Source organism: Pristiophorus japonicus, chromosome 9 (genome assembly GCF_044704955.1).
Source record: "Pristiophorus japonicus isolate sPriJap1 chromosome 9, sPriJap1.hap1, whole genome shotgun sequence".
NCBI classification, from domain to species: Eukaryota; Metazoa; Chordata; class Chondrichthyes; family Pristiophoridae; genus Pristiophorus; species Pristiophorus japonicus.
The window spans coordinates 49,968,729-49,989,251 of record NC_091985.1 but is presented as its reverse complement, the minus strand read 5'-3'; the positions used below and the strand labels follow the sequence as shown (position 1 = coordinate 49,989,251).

General features: G+C 45.3%; 1 protein-coding gene across 1 annotated transcript in view; it reads left to right on the top strand.

The window, feature by feature from the left end:
- The first annotated feature begins 6,751 nt into the window (after positions 1–6,751).
- lrpprc (leucine-rich pentatricopeptide repeat containing) overlaps positions 6,752–20,523 on the top strand; it is a 187,398-nt gene continuing 173,626 nt past the window's right edge. Inside the window, exons 1-2 of the mRNA XM_070889342.1 lie at positions 6,752–6,924; positions 13,276–13,487. Coding sequence (XP_070745443.1) covers positions 6,782–6,924; positions 13,276–13,487 — 355 coding nt within the window. The 5' untranslated portion in view covers positions 6,752–6,781. The remainder of the gene's footprint in view (positions 6,925–13,275; positions 13,488–20,523) is intronic.

The following is a 20,523-nucleotide window of genomic DNA, read 5'->3' as shown; positions in this document are numbered from 1 at the left end:
CCAGCTCCTCCCCAACAGTGTGGGACCATTGCCCGGGACAATCCAGAGCGGCGGCCGTTTCACTGTTCCATTGTGTGTGACTGCCTAGCACTGGAATGATTTCTTTGGTGTACATCCATAGTTGAGTCTCAATGCTTTCTAGTTTGGGTCTGCTGGCTTTGAGTGGCTATAGCTTTTCGAATTGTTGAACGCTCATGAGTGACTGGCTGGCCCCCGTGTCCAGCTCTATGCATACCGGGATGCCGTTTAATAGGACCTTCATTATCATAGGTGCCATTTTGGTATATGAGCTGTGAATGTTTGCTACATGAACCCGCTGAACTTCAGCATCCATTGATTTGCCCCACGCGCCATCCTGCCTCGCAGACCCCTCTTCTAGTCTATCTGCCTCGTAAATTAGCCTGGTCGCAGGCTTCCTGCACATTCTAACTAAATGGCCAGTGAGGTTACAATTTCTGCAGGCGAACTGTTGAAACCTGCAAGTCCTGGCAGCATGTCTGCCCCCACATCTCCAGCATGAACTGAGATTCCCATTGTTGGGAACAAAAGAGCTGTTACCAGGCATTCCTCGCTGATTGTCCCTTTGACTGCTCTTGAGCACCCTGTTAGTGGGTGTCAATGGCCCCACCCCAGAACGCATTGTGCACTGGGATGGAGTAAATGTCCGTTCAGCCTGCCATTGTCTGTGTTGAAAACCTGTTCTGGGGTCTAATGCTGCCTGGAGTGTCTGCCTGCTGGGCTCTGAGTTGCATTTATGATATTGACCCCCTGATCCATCGCCACATTAGAGTCAGAGTTGCGCGCGTATATTATCTTGGTTTCCTCCTCCCTTGCCATGAAAGTCTGAGCCAGCAACGCCGCCGCTTCCAAGGTCAAGTCCTTGGTCTCGATTAACTTTCTGAAAATCCCGGCATGACCGATGCCCTCAATAAAGAAATCCCTTAGCATCTCCCCCCTGCAGGCGTCTGTGAACTTACAGAGGCTGGCCAAGCACCGGAGGTCCGCAACGAAGTCCGGTATGCTCTGTCCTTCCTGACGTCGGTGGGTATAAAATCTATGTCGGGCCATGTGTATGCTGCTCGCCAGTTTGAGGTGCTCACTGATTAGCTTGCTGAGGTCTTCAAAGGATTTGTCCGCCGGCTTCTCGGGTGCTAGCAGGTCTTTCATGAGCACGTAAGTCTTAGATCCACAGCTGGTCAGTAGATGAGCCCTTCGCTTGTCGGCTGCTGCATCTCCCAGCCAGTCACTTCGTGACAAAGCTCTGCTGAAGCCTCTCAATGAAATCGTCCCAGTCCTCACCAACACAATACCGTTCCTCTGTGCTTAACCGGTGGCCATTCTCGTGGGTCGTTGATTCCAGTTTCTCGTCGCCACTGTAAAGTCCTTACACAATACCACAAATCCACATGAGGCACATTCTGCAGACAAGGTCACTCTGTGACCTGCACCTTTATTCACAGGACCAAGAAGTGATGACCCTGCGTGGGACCTCCCTTTATATACCTGGATGACCAGGTGAGGAGTGTCTCTCACAAGTTCACCCCCTGTGGTCAATGTGTGCATTTCTCAAGTATATACAGCATTGCAGTGTTGTTACATGAAGGTTACATACATGACAGGTTCCCATCCCCCTGCCATGTTAGTCTAACTCCTCCCCAACAGTACTAGCAAACACTCCTCCTAGGACATTGGTTCCAGTCCTGCCCAGGTGCAGACCGTCCGGTTTGTACTGGTCCCACCTCCCCCAGAACCAGTTCCAATGTCCCAGGAATTTGAATCCCGCCCTTTTGCACTACTCCTCAAGCCACGTATTCATCTGAGCTATCCTGCAATTCCTACTCTGACTAGCACGTGGCACTGGTAGCAATACTGAGATTACTATTTTTGAGGTCCTACTTTTTAATTTAGCTCCTAGCTCCCTAAATTCGTCTTGTAGGACCTCATCCCATTTTTTACCGGTATCGTTGGTACCTTTCTGCACCACAACAACTGGCTGTTCACCCTCCCTTTTCAGAATGTCCTCCACCCGCTCCAAGACATCCTTGGCCCTTGCACCAGGGAGGCAACATACCATCCTGGAGTCTCGGTTGCGGCCGCAGAAATGCCCATCTATACCCCTTACAATCGAATCCCCTATCACTATAGCTCTCCCACTCTTTTTCCTGCCCTCCTGTACAGCAGAGCCATCCACGGTGCCATGAACTTGGCTGCTGCTGCTCTCCCCTGATGAGTCATCCCCCTTAACAGTACCCAAAGCGCTGTATCTGTTTTGCAGAGGGATGACCGCAGGGGACCCCTGCACTATCTTCCTTGCACTGCTCTTCTTGTTGGTCACCCATTTACTATCTGGCTGTGTACCCTTTACCTGCGGTAAGACCAACTCGCTAAACGTGCTATCCACGTCATTCTCAGCATCGTGGATGCTCCAGAGTTCATCCACCCGCAGCTCCGGGGCTGCAATGCGGTCCGTTAGGAGCTGGAGGCGGATACACTTCCCGCACACGTAGTCATCAGGGACACCGGAAGCGTCCCTGACTTCCCACATAGTATAGGAGGAGCATAACACGTGTCCGAGCTCTCCTGCCATGACTCAACCCCTAGATAAACTTAATTTGGCAACAACAATGCTAAATGTTACTTACTGATATAGAAAAGAAAAAGAAAAACTACTTACCAATCACTTACCCCCTTGGCTGTGTCGTCACCTTTCGATTTCTTTCTACTTCTTTTTGCCTCCCTCCTGCAGCTGCACAAGCACGTCTCTTGTAGGCCGCTCGCCTCCCGAATTCCCGCCTCTCGACGTTCCCCGGACTGCTCGCTGACGGGGCTCTTATAGGCCGCTCGCCTCCCGAACTCCCGCTTCTTGTTAGTGACAATGGACCATGCTTCATCAGCTCGGAATTCAACAAGTTCACGACCCGCAATGGCATCAAGCATGTCAGGTCTGTGCTGTTTAAGCCCGCATCCAATGGTCAAGCGGAACGGGCAGTCCAAACCATCAAGCAGAGCTTGAAATGCATGACGGACGGTTCCCTGCAGACCCGGTTATCTCGGATTCTACTCAGCGACTGCACGCGACCCCACTCGCTTACCGGGGTTCCCCCTGCAGAATTGCTAATGAAGAGAGCACTCAAAACCAGGCTCTCCTTAGTCCACCCGGATCTCAATGATCATGTCGAAACCCGGCGTCACTGGCATAACATGTACCATGATCGCGCGGCTGCATCACGCAACATTGAATGACCCTGTGTTTGTTCTTAATTATAGTCATGGTCCCAAATGGGTTGCGGGCACTGTGTTAGCCATGGAGGGGAATAGAGTGTTTATTGTCAAACTTTTGAACGGACAAACGTGCAAAAAGCACGTGGATCAGACCAAACTGCGGTTCACTGACAACCAAGAACAGTTTGAAGAGGACATTACCATCATTGATCCACCCACACACACCCAACCAGCAATCGACCTCACGGTCAACCACGAGGATGAATGCACCATGCCCGACAGTCTGATCACATCAGCCACACCGCAGCGCAGCAATGATCTGACCGACTCACCCATGCCAGGACTTCAACTCAGGCAATCAACCCGGGAACGCAGAGCCCCGGATCGCCTTAACTTGTAAATAACTTGTACATAAGACTTTGGGGGGGAATGATGTTATGTATGTAAACATTACCAATGTGTGATACTTGCCACCCGGGGGTGCACCTGTGGGAGACCCAAGGGTCACCTGCACACCCTGGGCAACAGGTATAAAAGGCAGTCTTCCAGGCTGCCTCCTCACTCTGGAGTTACAATAAAGAGACCAAGGTCACAAAAGTTTGAGCTTAAGATATACAGTCTTGTGGAGTTATTCTAAATGTAACAAACACCAATGCTTCGTTCCCCCATCCAAAGATGGGCATTAACATTAGCTGCGTATGACTATTTAATCCGCCACTGACCAGGCACTGAGAACTGTGCTAACGCCCTCAGTTGGTTACCATTGCCCACCACCAGGGTGGAAATGGCGCAACCCGCATACTTGCTTCTGGTCATGGATGTTATTGAGAGCGAGGGGTCACCCATCACTACTTGCCAGATCAGGACCTGGACCAGCCAAAATCCTGTGCTATCACTTGTAAAAAGTTGCATTCTCAATGGGAGTTGGTTGGCCGTTCCCGGGGAAATGCAAGATGAAAGTAAGCCATTTCACTGACGCAATGATGATGTAACTAGTAGAGGTTGTGACTAGTAGAGTGGACAAGGGAGAACCAGTGGATGTGGTGTATTTGGACTTTCAAAAGGCTTTTGACAAGGTCCCACACAAGAGATTGGTGTGCAAAATTAAAGCACATGGTATTGGGGGTAATGTACTAACGTGGATAGAGAACTGGTTGGGAGACAGGAAGCAGAGAGTCAGGATAAACGGGTCCTTTTCAGAATGGCAGGCAGTGACCAGTATGGTGCCGCAGGGCTCAGTGCTGGGACCCCACCTATTTACAATATACATTAATGATTTAGATGAAGGAATTGAGTGTAATATCTCCAAGTTTGCAGACGACAGGAAGCTGGGTGGTGGTGTGAGCTGTGAGGAGGACGCTAATAGGCTGCAGGGTGACTTGGACATTTCGGTAAGTGGGCAAATGCATGGCAGATGCAGTATAATGTGGATAAATGTGAGGTTATCCACTTTGGGGGCAAAAACACGAAGGCAGAATAATATCTGAATGGCGGCAGATTAGGAAAAGGGGAGGTGCAACGAGATCTGGATGTCATGGTATATCAGTCATTGAAAGTTGGCATGCAGGTACAGCAGGCGGTAAAGAAGGCAAATGGTATGTTGGCCTTCATAGCTAGGGGATTTGAGTATAGGAGCAGGGAGGTCTTACTGCAGTTGTACAGGGCCTTGGTGAGACCTCACCTGGAATATTGTGTTCAGTTTTGGTCTCCTAATCTGAGGAAGGACGTTCTTGCTATTGAGGGAGTGCAGCAAAGGTTCACCAGACTGATTCCCGGGATGCCAGGACTGACATATGAGGAGAGACTGGATCGACTGGGCCTGTATTCACTGGAGTTTAAAAGGATGAGAGGGGATCTCACAGAAACATAAAATTCTGACGGGACTGGACAGGTTAATGCAGGAAGAATGTTCCCGATGTTGGGGAAGTCCAGAACCAGGCGACACAGTCTAAGGATAATGGGTAAGACATTTAGGACTAAGATGAGGAGAAACTTCTTCACTCAGAGAGTTGTTAACCTGTGGATTTCCCTACCGCAGAGATTTGTTGATGCCAGTTCATTGGATATATTCAAGAGAGAGTTAGATATGGCCCTTACAGTAAAAGGGATCAAGGGATATGGAGGGAAAGCAGGAAAGGGGTACTGAGGTGAATGATCAGCCATGATCTTATTGAATGGTGGTGCAGGCTCAAAGGGCCGAATGGCCTACTCCTGCACCTATTTTTCTATGTTTCTATGTTAAATGTCCATCCAGTCGGATTGTCTCTTATGGGGTAATCCCGTGGTTTTGCCAAAAAAAGGCAGGGAAACGTTTATATGTGACCTACACAGTACCCACCCAGGCACAGTCATGATGAAGGCTATCGCCAGGTCGCATGTTTGGTGGTCTGGAATTTGGAAGTAACAAAAGCAGGCATTATTCGAGGTACTTAGCACATGTTTCAGGTGGGTGTGCTGGACACTTGGATGTCTCCTACTTCCAACTTGATAGCCAGTGCACTTCTGGGGAAGAGTGTCTTCAGGAGAGGATGGTGGAGAAGAGCATTGACCTGAAACATGAACTCTGTTTCTCTCTCCAGATGCTGCCTGGCCTGCTGAGTATTCCCAGCATTTTCTGTTTTTATATTCCATCTGTCTGACATTAAGAAGCGAGTCCCTGTCCTTCTTTCTCTCGGCTGAGTGGGCAGATGCAGTCTAGCTGCACTCTGCCAAATTTGAGCGCAACAGTGAAATTGAAAAAATGTAACATCCCCACAGGCACCTGGGAATCCCTGGCCCAAGACCACCCAATGTGGAGAAAAAGCATCCGGGACGGCGCTGAACACCTCGAGTCTCTTCGCCGAGAGCAAGCTGAAGTCAAGCGTCAATAGCGGAAGGAGTGTGCGGCAACCCACACATCCTTTCAACCACCGTCTGTCCCACCTGTGACAGAGACTGTAGGTTCCGCTTTGACCTGAATACTCATTTTTAGTGTGGCAGCAAGTCATTCTCGGCTCCGAGGGATTGCCTTTGATGATGATGATGAAATTACTAATTCAAAATCTTCAGTTTATGTTTAAATGTGTCTGGTCTCAACCAACAAGATGGGTGGCTGCGCAAAATAAGAAGTCAAGGAGGCTGCAACCCTGGTTCCTATGGTTACTGTTAGTTGGTGCAGTGTTTAAAGGACATGCGCCACTTACACCGAGCAACACGAGATTTACCAGAGGGAACTGCGCCAGTCCTGAGCTCGGGGAAAACTTTCAGCCGGCCATCCTTTCGGCCTCTACCAATAGTCGTTCAAGGGGGAGTCTGCTGAACCTGAATAATAATAAGTTTTAAATGGGCAGTAATAGGATTACAAATATTTAAATTATGTTATGTAAAATATTTTTCAATAAAATATCATGTTCCTAGACGTTTAAGCGATGCGTTCTTGAATTCCTTGACGTTTAAGCGATGCGTTCTTGAATTCCTTTAAGGTGCTGAAATGTAGGTGCTCTCCCTGTTCGCACTTGGTGTGGCGCGGTGACCTTTGTGCAGCGCCTGCTCCGCTCGGTACGCTCCTTCCCCCTGTAACATGGCGGCGCTCGTCAGGTCGGCGCGGTTTGTGAAGCGGCTGCCGGTTGCTCGCTCCCTGCGCCTCGGTACCGGCTTCGGGCCGGGCCACAGGGAGGCCGGCAACGGCGTCGCTCGTCACCGCCCCAGCGGCGCGGGGATCAGGTGAGTCGGTCTCATGCCGGTGTGAGCGAGGAGAGGCCGGGGCCCGGGCCTGGGGACCGGTGCTCGGGGACAGAGAGACACGGGCCACGGACGGTGGGGGGAAACCCAGGAATAGACAGGCGGCCCTCTTAAATTAGATGTCGGACGCAAACCTGCTGGAAGCTCAGACCGAATGAGAGTCTGTCCCTTTTCCTTTAAAAAAAAATAAAAATCAAAGTGAACTCATTGAATGGCGGTGCAGGCTAGAAGGGCCGAATGGCCTACTCCTGCACCTATTTTCTATGTTTCTATGAAGGAGGGGGGAAATCTAAAATCGTTGTAATTGTCTTCTGCAATGAATGCGGCCCAGAAACCCGGCCACTTCTGCTCACCATTGTCACACTTGACACATCTCTGACCTTGAGGCCCATGTGCTGATCAGCCGACATCTAGGGGTGAGGGTGTGGAGTGAGGCAGGGATTGTAAACTTTCAAATATTAAGGTTTCATTATCTCCGATTAGAGATTGAGCTCAGATCATTAGGGTATTTTTTTTACTCACTCCAGATGACCCTCCCCTAGTCACCACCCCAACTCTTCACTATTCTTCAACCTGCTGATGCTTGACTCGTTCCTGGATAAGCCCACTGCTGCTTGTCTTGGCATTCTCCGAGACCCCATCGAGGCATGCCTTACCAACAGCAACTCCAATTGCCCCACCCTCCTCTGACTTTCCCACCCAGTGTACCAACTGGGGACTAATCTCTCCAACCTCCTTCCCAATTACCACTGCACTCTCCTTCGTTCACACTCTCATTCCCGTTCATTTCCTCTTTTGCTCTCTCTCCCTCTTGCTTCTCCTTCACCTGCCTCACAACCCCAAATTGCTCAAATTGTTTGCTCACACATGAAGAATGACCATTTGTGAAAAGCGTCGAACGCCTGTTTGTGCCCCAACATCGGGAACATTCTTCCTGCATCTATCCTGTCCAGTCCTGTCAGAATTTTATATGTTTCTATGAGATCCCCTCTCATTTTACACTTAAGTGCTGTTGAAAACACTATTTAATATAATGCTCTGATCTCTGGAGACCCAACAGTATGATGGATGGAGCAGAGGTCAGCAATGTTGTGGAGGTGGATGTAGCAAGTCTTGGTGATGGATAGGATATGGGATGAGCTAGGATCACCCTGCTTACTGCAAGATTATCTAGCAATAAATAGGAAGAATCTCAGCTCCTAACCCTTCTGTTAGTTAGTCGATTTGCCCGATCAATAGTACCCTTCACTACAAACCCGCCTGGCTCATGCATCAGTTCTGGAATTAATCTTCAACTCATGACCATCTGACTCAGAGGTGAGAGTGCATCATCACAGAAATCTATGCAGAGCAGCTTGAGCTGTGTCAAATAACTTGACATTCAGGACATATTCCAGGTTTACTTATTAACTACTTAATCCAGATGCTCATGTAAGAGGGTTTCGCATAGCAGCATGTCCACTGAGACACCAATTCCCCCTCTTGGGTAACCAGTAACAACTTCCTCATTTTGTTACACATGAATCTCATTGCTCGGTTCTGGATCATGTACATGGGCCAGAGGAAATCCTTCCACGGCACTGTTCCAACATATGTCCTATAAACCATAAACTCATTCTTTATTGAGACTTTGCCATCATTGAAAAATTGTTAAAGACCATCTTTCACCCCGAGAAAACATAATCCAGAAGGAATGTACCCAGACTAAAGTTGGTATCCTCCAAGACCCCAAGTACTGATATGAATCAAATTTGTGACAGATGCAATCAATATGTTCAAGATGCTCTCGTACTCGGAACCAGGGGACACAGTCTAAGGATAAGGGGTAAGCCATTTAGGACTGAGATGAGGAGAAACTTCTTCACTCAGAGAGTTGTTAACCTGTGGAATTCCCTACCGCAGAAAGTTGTTGATGCCAGTTTGTTGGATATATTCAAGAGGGAGTTAGATGTGGCCCTTACGGCTAAAGAGATCAAGGAGTATGGAGAGAAAGCAGGAAAGGGGTACTGAGGTGAATGATCAGCCATGATCTTATTGAATGGTGGTGCAGGTTCAAAGGGCCGAATGGCCTACTCCTGCACCTATTTTCTACGTTTCTATGTTTCAACATATTGGGAACCTGTCCACAAAGTAGGATCCAGAGGATGAGCCTTTGGAAACCAATCGGTACTACTCACTTCAGGCTGATCTTTGGTATATAAATGTACTTGAGGTTATCCACTTTGGCAAAAAAAAATAGAAAAGCAAATTATAATTTAAATGGAGAAAAAATGCAAAGTTCTGCAGTACAGAGGGATCTGCGGGTTCTTGTGCATGAAACACAAAAAGTTAGTATGCAGGTATAGAAAGTAATCAGGAAGGCAAATGGAATGTTGCGCTTTATTGCAAGGGGGATAGAGTATAAAAGCAGAGAAGTCCTGCTACAACTATGCAGGGTATTGGTGAAGCCACACCTGGAGTACTGCGTACAGTTTTGGTCTCCGTATTTAAGGAAGGATATACTTGCATTGGAGGCTGTTCAGAGAAGGTTCACTAGGTTGATTCCGGAGATGAGAGGTTGACTTATGAAGGTAGGTTGGGCCTATACACATTGGAGTTCAGAAGAATGAGAGGTGATCTTATCGAAACATATACGATAATGAGGGGGCTCGACAAGGTGGATGTAGAGAGGATATTTCCACTCGGAGTGGTGGGGGGAAACTAAAAGTAGGGGGCATAATCTCAGAATAAGGGACCGGCCGTTTAAAACTGAGATGAGGAGGAATTTCTTCTGAGGGTTGTAAATCTATGGAATTCTCTGCCCCAGAGAGCTGTGAAGGCTGGGTCATTGAATATATTTAAAGCGAAGATTTACAGATTTTTGAGTGATAAGGGAATAAAGTGTTATGGGAAGCGGGCAGGGAAGTGGGGCTGAGTCCATGATCGGATCAGCCATGATCTTATTAAATGGCGGAGCAAGCTTGAAGGGTCAAATGGCCTACTCCTGCTCCTATTTCTTATGTTCTTATGTGCTTTTCATGCATGATTTCAACCGAGTGAGTTTTTCTATTTTTCTTATCCTTGTAGACTTCTGTCCCTCTATTAATCTGCTCAGCACTCTAAAATAACTACGTCATGAGTCAGTCTTTTTTCCTTCTGTTCCTCTAGTAGAGAGAAGCAAAATAAATGCACTTCTATGTAGGTTTCATGGTGCTGTGTAGCAGTAGCAGAGTTTGACCAAGGAACTAATCAAGACATGCCAAATTGAAGTAGTTGATGATGATGGGTAATACGTAACAAGGGTTGGATAACATTCCAACATTTATTAAGTTGGGTGCTGTAGGAACAAGAAGAAATATTTCCAAGGGCAGATTAATTTTGGATTGGATTTCTGATGACTGAAAGCACTGTTGGATTTTCAGACTTGGTTATAGCTATTTCAGCTGCTGACTAAAGAAGATTACATTGGAAAAGCTTATGTGGGTAAATACATCAAGAGTTCTCCGAGATTAGAACACTTCATGCATGGAGGACACATTAAGAAATATTTGTCTCCAGATAAAGCTGTTGCCGATAGAGCTATGTGAAGATTTGACGAGGGTAAGGAAATTCAGATGTAATTTTTCAGATGTATTAACAAAAATAGCAGGGAGAGAAAGCGGGTAATTAAGCGGGTTAGCCTGACATCAGTAGTGGGGAAAATCAATTCTTAAAGATGAACTAGCAGCGCATTTGGAAAGCAGTGACATGATCGGTCCAAGTCAGCATGGATTTATGAAAGGGAAATCATGCTTGACAAATCTTCTGGAATTTTTTGAGGATGTAACTAGTAGAGTGGACAAGGGAGAACCAGTGGATATGGTATATTTGGACTTTCAAAATGCTTTTGACAAGGTCCCACACAAGAGATTAGTGTGCAAAATCAAAGCACATGGTATTGGGGGTAATATACTGAAGTGGATAGAGAACTGGTTGGCAGACAGGAAGCAGAGAGTAGGAATAAACAGGTCCTTTTCAGAATGGCAGGCAGTGACTAGTGGAGTGTTGCAGGGCTCAGTGCTGGGACCCCAGCTCTTTATAATATACATTAATGATTTAGATGAAGGAATTGAGTGTAATATCTCCAAGTTTGCAGATGACATTAAACTGGGTGGCAGTGTGAGCTGTAAGGAGGATGCGAAGAGGCTGCAGGGTGACTTGGACAGGTTAGGTGAGTGAGCAAATGCATGGCAGATGCAGTATAATGTGGATAAATGTGAGGTTATCTACTTTGGTGGCAAAAACATGAAGGCAGAATATTATCTGAATGGTGGCAGATTAGGAAAGGGGGAGGTGCAACGAGACCTGGGTGTCATGGTTCATCAGTCATTGAAAGTTGGCATGCAGGTACAGCAGGCAGTGAAGAAGGCAAATGGTATGTTGGCCTTCATAGCTATGGGATTTGAGTATAGGAGCAGGGAGGTCTTACTGCAGTTGTACACGACCTTGGTGAGGCCTCACCTGGAATATTGTGTACAGTTTTGGTCTCCTAATCTGAGGAAGGACGTTCTTGCTTTTGAGGGAGTGCAGCGAAGGTTCACCAGACTGATTCCAGGGATGGCTGGGCTGTCATATGAGGAGAGACTGGATCAACTGGGCCTTTATTCACTGGCGTTTAGAAGGATGAGAGGGGATCTCTGATATAAGATTCTGATGGGACTGGACAGGTTTGATGCGGTAAGAATGTTCTCGGTGTTGGTGAAGTCCAGAACCAGGAGACACTGTCTTAGGATAAGGGGTCGACCATTTAGGACTGAGATGAGGAGAAACGTCTTCACTCAGAGAGTTGTTAACCTGTGGAATTCCCTACCGCAGAGAGTTGTTGATGCCAGTTCATTGGATATATTCAAGAGGGAGTTAGATATGTCCCTTACGGCTAAAGGGATCAAGGGGTAGGGAGAGAAAGCAGGAAAGGGATACTGAGGGAATGATCAGCAATGATCTTATTGAATGGTAGTGCAGGCTCGAATGGCCTACTCCTGCACCTATTTTCTATGTTTCTATGTCTATGTTTCTATAGTTCTGCCATAAGTAAACTTGGCAGAGATTTTGAATTGTTGATGGGTCATTACTGAAAAATGCTGTTCTTAAGCAGCACAAACCACGAAGTAAATACTAAGTGGTTTGCATAGTGCAACGTCAGAAAAATGTTTTTCTGCTCACTTGGGAGAGTTAATCCAGAATCTTGTCAGGGTTCAAGATTCCTCCCATCACATTTTGCTTATGCTCTTGGTAAAATCGTTTCCATAAGTAGACCAAATATAGTTGAAAATGAAAATTGTATCCTTATGCCTGCTATGAATGGGCTGACATGCCACAATTAATCATTGGCTCAGATCTGTAGTATTGGAGATCACCTGGGATGTTCACTAGATTCTCATTACTTTGAAAAGTGGAAAATATGTCTGACTAATGCAAATAGTTAAAACAAATAGGCCTATTTACAGGTTGAAGTAGAACCAGTAAGACAGAGCAAGATATCTGAGAATATCGTACTTAAAATAATAAAAATAGGATCAGATCTCAGGTTGAAAACACAGCTTTTAGGTGAAGGTCTTTGGTACACCTTTATGCTATAATTCATTATGTGTCAGAGATCTGAACCATGAATAAAAACTGTTCCAATGTATGTCCTATAAGTCACAAATTCAATCTGCATTGGGACTTTGCCACCATTGAAGAAAAATTGTGAAAGACCATCTTTCACCCCATCACAACATAGTCCTAAAGCACCGTGACTAGGCTGATAGTGGTATCCTCCATTGAGGTACAGTTCCATGAGTGCCAGTTGCTCTTGTGTATCTGGTTCAAGTTGTCATTCTTCATGTGTGAGCTTAAACACCATCAGCAGGCTTTTGAACAAGAGAAAACACCATACCTGTCTTCACCCAATAAATACATGCACACTCTCTAGTCATCATCATTGGATGGCAAACAGGAACTCCTGCATAGCAGAAGCGTGGTGAGGTCAGTTCTGGTGCCCCTGTTGCTGACCTGTCTACCAACTCATTACCAATGAGGAATCGAACCTGGGAGCTTCTTGTCTCTATGGCTAAGCACTATACAAGGCAGTGCCATCATCCATTGAACCATTGGTGGTGCTTAGATTTTAAACATCTCAATCTAAGTCAACTTGCAGAAGTTAATATTTGTTGCTTGATTGTTGGTCTCCACTGTTGCTTGCGTACCCTCAATTTAATGTTCCAGTTTACCTGTGAATTAAGAGAACCTTTCTGACTAAGAACATGTTTATCAGTACTAATGGTGACTTTTGCAATTGTGTGCAACTGACGAAAGCTATTTATAATTTTTTAGCTTTTCCAGATCTCTGAACAGCAATGCGCGATTCTGTGCTGTTGCCACAGAGCAGAAGGCACCAGCCAAAGATGAAGGAAGCACAGGGGTTCGGGCCAAGCAGGCCATGCAATTTGACTGGGCCTTAAACAAGCTGGACTCTTCTGTTCGGAGAACAGGTCGCATCACGAAAACCCTGCTGTTGAAGATTTTTCATGACATCTGTCGAACAGGTTTGGTTTTTGTTACATTTATGCTTGTAACATTTAAAAAAATTGGTTTCTAGTTTATAATAGTTTCAACGATATTATCTTTCCTCATCCTGTCTTTACTAAAGTATGTACTTTGAAATAATTGAAAGTAAATTTATAAAACCTTTGTTGGTTTCTCTTTCTTTGACGCATACTTTAAGATTTATATGATTACCTAAATGTTCGGTATTTACTTATTTAAATAATATTCCTGCCTAATTTTCTCTGCCTCTGCCATTCTCCCATTTGAGCTTGAGCTGGAATCTGCATATTTAGATCATGTGGGCTAAAAACAGTTTCAAAGGCTGTTTTTATTTAATCCATTGATTTTTTTTTTAAGTGTAATTTGATTGCAGTAGTGACCAGGTCCAACTATGATGTGATGTTTGGTTCACCCGGTGGAGAGCTGAGTATAGTAGAAATAAGTTGTCATGTTCTTGACATTTAAGCAACATCTTGCTTTTATATAGCACCTTTTAATGGAGTAAAATGTCCCAAGGCACTTCACAGGAGTGTTATCAAACAAAATTTGATGCTGAGCCACATAAGGGATATTGGGGCAGATGAAGAGAGAGGTTTTACGGAGCATCTTAAAGGAGGAAAGAGTGGTAGAGAAGCAAAGAGGTTTAGGGAGGGAATTCCAGAGCTTAGGACCTCGACAGCTGAAGGCACGTCCGGCATTGGTGGAGCGATTAAAATCAGGGATGTGCAAGAGGCCAGAATTGGGGGAGTACAGATATCTCTGGGTGAACAGGACTTGGTGCGAGTTCGGATATGCGTAGCAGAGCTTTGGATGAGCTTAAGTTTATGTAGGGTGGAAGATGGGAGGCTGACCAGGAGTGCGTTGGAATAGCCAAGTCTGGAACATAAGAATTAGGAGCAGGAATAGGTTATTCGGCTCCTCGAGCCTGCTCCGCCATTCACTAAGATCATGGTTGATTTTCTACCTCAACTCCACTTTCCTGCACTAACCCCATATCCCTTGATTCCCTTAATATTCAAAAATCTGTTGATCTCTGCCTTGAATATATGCAACGACTGAGCATCCTCTGGGGTGGAGAACTCCAAAGATTCACCACCCTCTGAATGAAGAAATTTCTCCTCATCTCCGTCTTAAATGTCTGACCCCTTATTCTGAGACTGTGACCCCTGCTTCGAGACTCCCCAGCCAGGGGAAACATCCTCTCTGCATCTACCTTGTCAAGCTTTAAGAATTTTGTATGTTTCAATGAGATCACCTTTCCTTCTAAACTCAAGAGAATATAAACCTAATTCCCCCACCCGCCCCCAATCCCAGGAATCAGTCTGGTGAACATTCGTTGCACTCCCTTGATGGCAGGTATATCCTCCCTTGGGTAAGGCAACCAAAACTGTACACAATACTCCAGGTGTAGTTTTACCAGGGCCCTATATAATTACAGTAAGATGTCTTTACTCTTGTACTCAAATCCTCTTGTAATAAAGGCCAACATACCATTTACTTTCTTAATTCTTTCTTAAGTCTAGAGGTAACAACGGCATAGATGAGGGTTGTCAGTGGGTTGTAATCAAACTAGGGTTTTTATGAAGAGTAGCGGCTCGGCAGTTCTTCAGTCGAAGCCTGAGATTGGATTAGTCTCGATAATCCAGTGACTGACAGCTGGTTCTTTTGTGTTTGTAAAGGTTTTTGAACTTTTTTTGATGGTTTTCACTTCTGATATCACAGGTGAATAATGTTAATTGCATTTTGGCCATTGCAGGCTGTTGGGTTATTTTGGATAGTTAAGATGAGAATATTATTGTCCCATATAGAGTATAAATTGTTCTAGTTGCACAAAACTATCTATAAATTTCACAACTCGACTAAGCACAAAGTCTACGAATACACCTTCACTGAATTGCAGAATAAATATATAAAAGGATGTGAAAATCATATATCATAATCTAACGCATCAGATGTGGAATAGTTAGAAAACAAACCATTTTACAGGGAAGGGAAATGTTGATAACTCTTTTAGCAACATAATGACGAAATGGCAGCCTTTTGTGCTGTAAAATTCTATGAGTCTATATCCATTGGAAATGCCTACAATGAAGACAGAAGTGTCTCATCTGGATTGTGGAAGTTAGGCATGTTCATTGGAGGTTGAGTGGTAGGAAGAAAAAAAGAGCTTTGACTTTAAAGAAAGATAGACTTGTATTTATATAGCGCCTTTTATGACCTCAGGAAGTCCCAAAGCGCTTTCCAGCCAATTAAGTACTTTTTGAAGTGTCATCATCATAGGCAGTCCCTCAGAATCGAGAAAGACTTGCTTCCACATTAAAAATGAGTCCTTAAGTGGCTGAACAGTCCAATACGGGAACCACAGTCTCTGTCACAGACGGGATAGATAGTCGTTGAGGGAAGGGGTGGGTGGGACTGGTTTGCCGCACGCTCTTTCAGCTGCCTGCGCTTGATTTCTGCATGCTCTTGACATGTCACTGTTGTAATGTAGGAAATCTGGCAATCAATTTGCACACAGCAAGGTCCCACAAACAGCAATGTGATAATGACCAGATCATCTGTTTTTTTAGTAATGTTGGTTGAGGGATAAATATTGGCCAGGACACATGGGAGAGCTCCTGCTTTTCTTCAAAATCATGCCACGGGATGTTTTTCATCCACTTGAGATGGCAAACGGGGCCTCGGTTTAACGTCTTATTTGAAAGATGGCATTTCCGACAGTGCAGCAGTCCCTCATTACCGCACTGCAGTGTCATTATGTTGAAGTCTCTGGAGTGAGTCTTGAACCCACGGCCTTTTGATTCAGAGGCGAGAGTGCTACCACTGAGCCACAGCTGACACCATGTTTATGAATGGCATGTAAAACTGAGCAGATTGAGGATTGAACCTATGTCGCCCATTTCCACAATGCTGTGCTGCAGTGTTTCTGTGTGAATACATCTCTGACACACAATTTGTTTATGCTATACATATAAAAGTATATGTTTCAAGTTCTCGTTATGCCAGCACTCCTGGTATTGCTGATTGATTGATGCTGGACTGTAAATCAATGGCAGCAGCAGTCCTCTAGGAGCTCACAGAATTGGACAGACAGTTATTTTGAACATATTCAATGTTCTCATATTGTTGCAAGGTAAGTTCATGCCATACTATCTGTCTTTTCAGTGACAGTTTGAGGCTGGGGCTTGGAGGAAGAAGGTGTACAGCAAAGTGAAGGGAAAATTGATCAGTGGTGGGAATTATGTGTAGTATTTCCATTGATGTGTTGCAAGTGTGTTTTGTGCTATTGCATTCAGCATATGCTAATCAGCTTGATCATTTTGATGGATTTGGTGGTTATGTTCCTTCTGTGATGCCACTGTGTCAGAGAAAAGTTCGGAATTGCTTATGGGAATCGAGCACTGGTTTCAAGGCTGCACAATTTAAAAATAAATTGAGACAGTTCCTATGGACTGGAGGGTAGCTAATGTAACACCACTTTTTTAAAAAAGGAGGGAGAGAGAAAACGGGTAATTATAGACTGATTAGCCTGACACCAGTCGTGGGGAAAATGTTGGAATCAATTATTAAAGATGAAATAGCAGCACATTTGGAAAGCAGTGACAGGATCGGTCCAAGTCAGCATGGATTTATGAAAGGGAAATCATGCTTGACAAATCTTCTGGAATTTTTTTGAGGATGTAACTAGTAGAGTGGACAAGGGAGAACCAGTGGATGGGGTGTATTTGGACTTTCAAAAGGCTTTTGACAAGGTCCCACACACGAGATTGGTGTGCAAAATTAAAGCACATGGTATTGGGGGTAATGTACTGACGTGGATAGAGAACTGGTTGGCAGACAGGAAGCAGAGAGTCGGGATAAACGGGTCCTTTTCAGAATGGCAGGCAGTGACTAGTGGGGTGTCGCAGGGCTCAGTGCTGGGACCCCAGCTATTTACAATATACATTGATGATTTAGATGAAGGAATTGAGTGTAATATCTCCAAGTTTGCAGATGACACTAAGCTGGGTGGCGGTGTGAGCTGTGAGGAGGATGCTAAGAGGCTGCAGGATGACTTGGACAGGTTAGGTGAATGGGCAAATGCATGGCAGATGCAGTATAATGTGGATAAATGTGAGGTTATCCACTTTGGTGGCAAAAACACGAAGGCAGAATATAGGGGGAGTGTTTGCTAGTGCTGTTGGGGAGGATTTAAACTAATATGGCAGGGGGATGGGAACCAATGCAGGGAGACAGAGGGAAACAAAAAGGAGGCAAAAGCAAAAGACAGAAAGGAGATGAGGAAAAGTGGAGGGCAGAGAAACCCAAGGCAAAGAACAAAAAGGGCCACTGTACAGCAAAATTCTAAAAGGACAAAGGGTGTTAAAAAAACAAGCCTGAAGGCTTTGTGTCTTAATGCAAGGAGTATCCGCAATAAGGTGGATGAATTAATTGTGCAAATAGATGTTAACAAATATGATGTGATTGGGATTACGGAGACGTGGCTCCAGGATGATCAGGGCTGGGAACTCAACATTCAGGGGTATTCAACATTCAGGAAGGATAGAATAAAAGGAAAAGGAGGTGGGGTAGCATTGCTGGTTAAAGAGGAGATTAATGCAATAGTTAGGAAAGACATTAGCTTGGATGATGTGGAATCTATATGGGTAGAGCTGCAGAACACCAAAGGGCAAAAAACGTTAGTAGGAGTTGTGTACAGACCTCCAAACAGTAGTAGTGATGTTGGGGAGGGCATCAAACAGGAAATTAGGGGTGCATGCAATAAAGGTGTAGCAGTTATAATGGGTGACTTTAATATGCACATAGATTGGGCTAGCCAAACTGGAAGCAATACGGTGGAGGAGGATTTCCTGGAGTGCATAAGGGATGGTTTTCTAGACCAATATGTTGAGGAACCAACTAGGGGGGAGGCCATCTTAGACTGGGTGTTGTGTAATGAGAGAGGATTAATTAGCAATCTCATTGTGCGAGACCCCTTGGGGAAGAGTGACCATAATATGGTGGAATTCTGCATTAGGATGGAGAATGAAACAGTAAATTCAGAGACCATGGTCCAGAACTTAAAGAAGGGTAACTTTGAAGGTATGAGGCGTGAATTGGCTAGGATAGATTGGCGAATGATACTTAGGGGGTTGACTGTGGATGGGCAATGGCAGACATTTAGAGACCGCATGGAGGAATTACAACAATTGTACATTCCTGTCTGGCGTAAAAATAAAAAAGGGAAGGTGGCTCAACCGTGGCTATCTAGGGAAATCAGGGATAGTATTAAAGCCAAGGAAGTGGCATACAAATTGGCCAGAAATAGCAGCGAACCTGGGGACTGGGAGAAATTTAGAACTCAGCAGAGGAGGACAAAGGGTTTGATTAAGGCAGGGAAAATGGAGTACGAAAAGAAGCTTGCAGGGAACATTAAGGCGGATTGCAAAAGTTTCTATAGGTATGTAAAGAGAAAAAGGTTAGTAAAGACAAACGTAGGTCCCCTGCAGTCAGAATCAGGGGAGGTCATAACGGGGAACAAAGAAATGGCAGACTAATTGAACAAGTACTTTGGTTCGGTATTCACTAAGGAGGATACAAACAACCTTCCGGATATAAGAGGGGTCAGAGGGTCTAGTAAGGAGGGGGAACTGAGGGAAATCTTTATTAGTCGGGAAATTGTGTTGGGGAAATTGATGGGATTGAAGGCCGATAAATCTCCAGGGCCTGATGGACTGCATCCCAGAGTACTTAAGGAGGTGGCCTTGGAAATAGCGGATGCATTGACAGTCATTTTCCAACATTCCATTGACTCTGGATCAGTTCCTATCGAGTGGAGGGTAGCCAATGTAACCCCACTTTTTAAAAAAGGAGGGAGAGAGAAAACAGGGAATTATAGACCGGTCAGCCTGACCTCAGTAGTGGGTAAAATGATGGAATCAATTATTAAGGATGTCATAGCAGTGCATCTGGAAAATGGTGACATGTTAGGTCCAAGTCAGCATGGATTTGTGAAAGGGAAATCATGCTTGACAAATCTTCTGGAATTTTTTGAGGATGTTTCCAGTAAAGTGGACAAAGGAGAACCAGTTGATGTGGTATATTTGGACTTTCAGAAGGCTTTCGACAAGGTCCCACACAAGAGATTAATGTGCAAAGTTAAAGCACATGGGATTGGGGGTAGTGTGCTGACGTGGATTGAGAACTGGTTGTCAGACAGGAAGCAAGGAAGTAAACGGGTACTTTTCAGAATGGCAGGCAGTGACTAGTGGGGTGCCGCAAGGGTCTGTGCTGGGGCCCCAGCTGTTGACATTGTACATTAATGATTTAGACGAGGGGATTAAATGCAGTATCTCCAAATTTGCGGATGACACTAAGTTGGGTGGCAGTGTGAGCTGCGAGGAGGATGCTATTAGGCTGCAGAGTGACTTGGATAGGTTAGGTGAGTGGTCAAATGCATGGCAGATGAAGTATAATGTGGATAAATGTGAGGTTATCCACTTTGGTGGTAAAAACAGAGAGACAGACTATTATCTGAATGGTGACAGATTAGGAAAAGGGAAGGTGCAACGAGACCTGGGTGTCATGGTACATCAGTCAATGAAGGTTAGCATGCAGGTACAACAGGCGGTTAAGAAAGCAAATGGCATGTTGGCCTTCATAGCGAGGGGATTTGAATACAGGGGCAGGGAGGTGTTGCTACAGTTGTACAGGGCCTTGGTGAGGCCACACCTGGAGTATTGTGTACAGTTTTGGTCTCCTAACTTGAGGAAGGATATTCTTGCTATTGAGGGAGTGCAGCGAAGATTCACCAGACTGATTCCCGGGATGGCGGGACTAACCTATCAAGAAAGACTGGATCAACTGGGCTTGTATTCACTGGAGTTCAGAAGAATGAGAGGGGACCTCATGGAAACGTTTAAAATTCTGACGGGTTTAGACAGGTTAGATGCAGGAAGAATGTTCCCAATGTTGGGGAAGTCCAGAACCAGGGGTCACAGTCTGAGGATAAGGGGTAAGCCATTTAGGACCGAGATGAGGAGAAACTTCTTCACC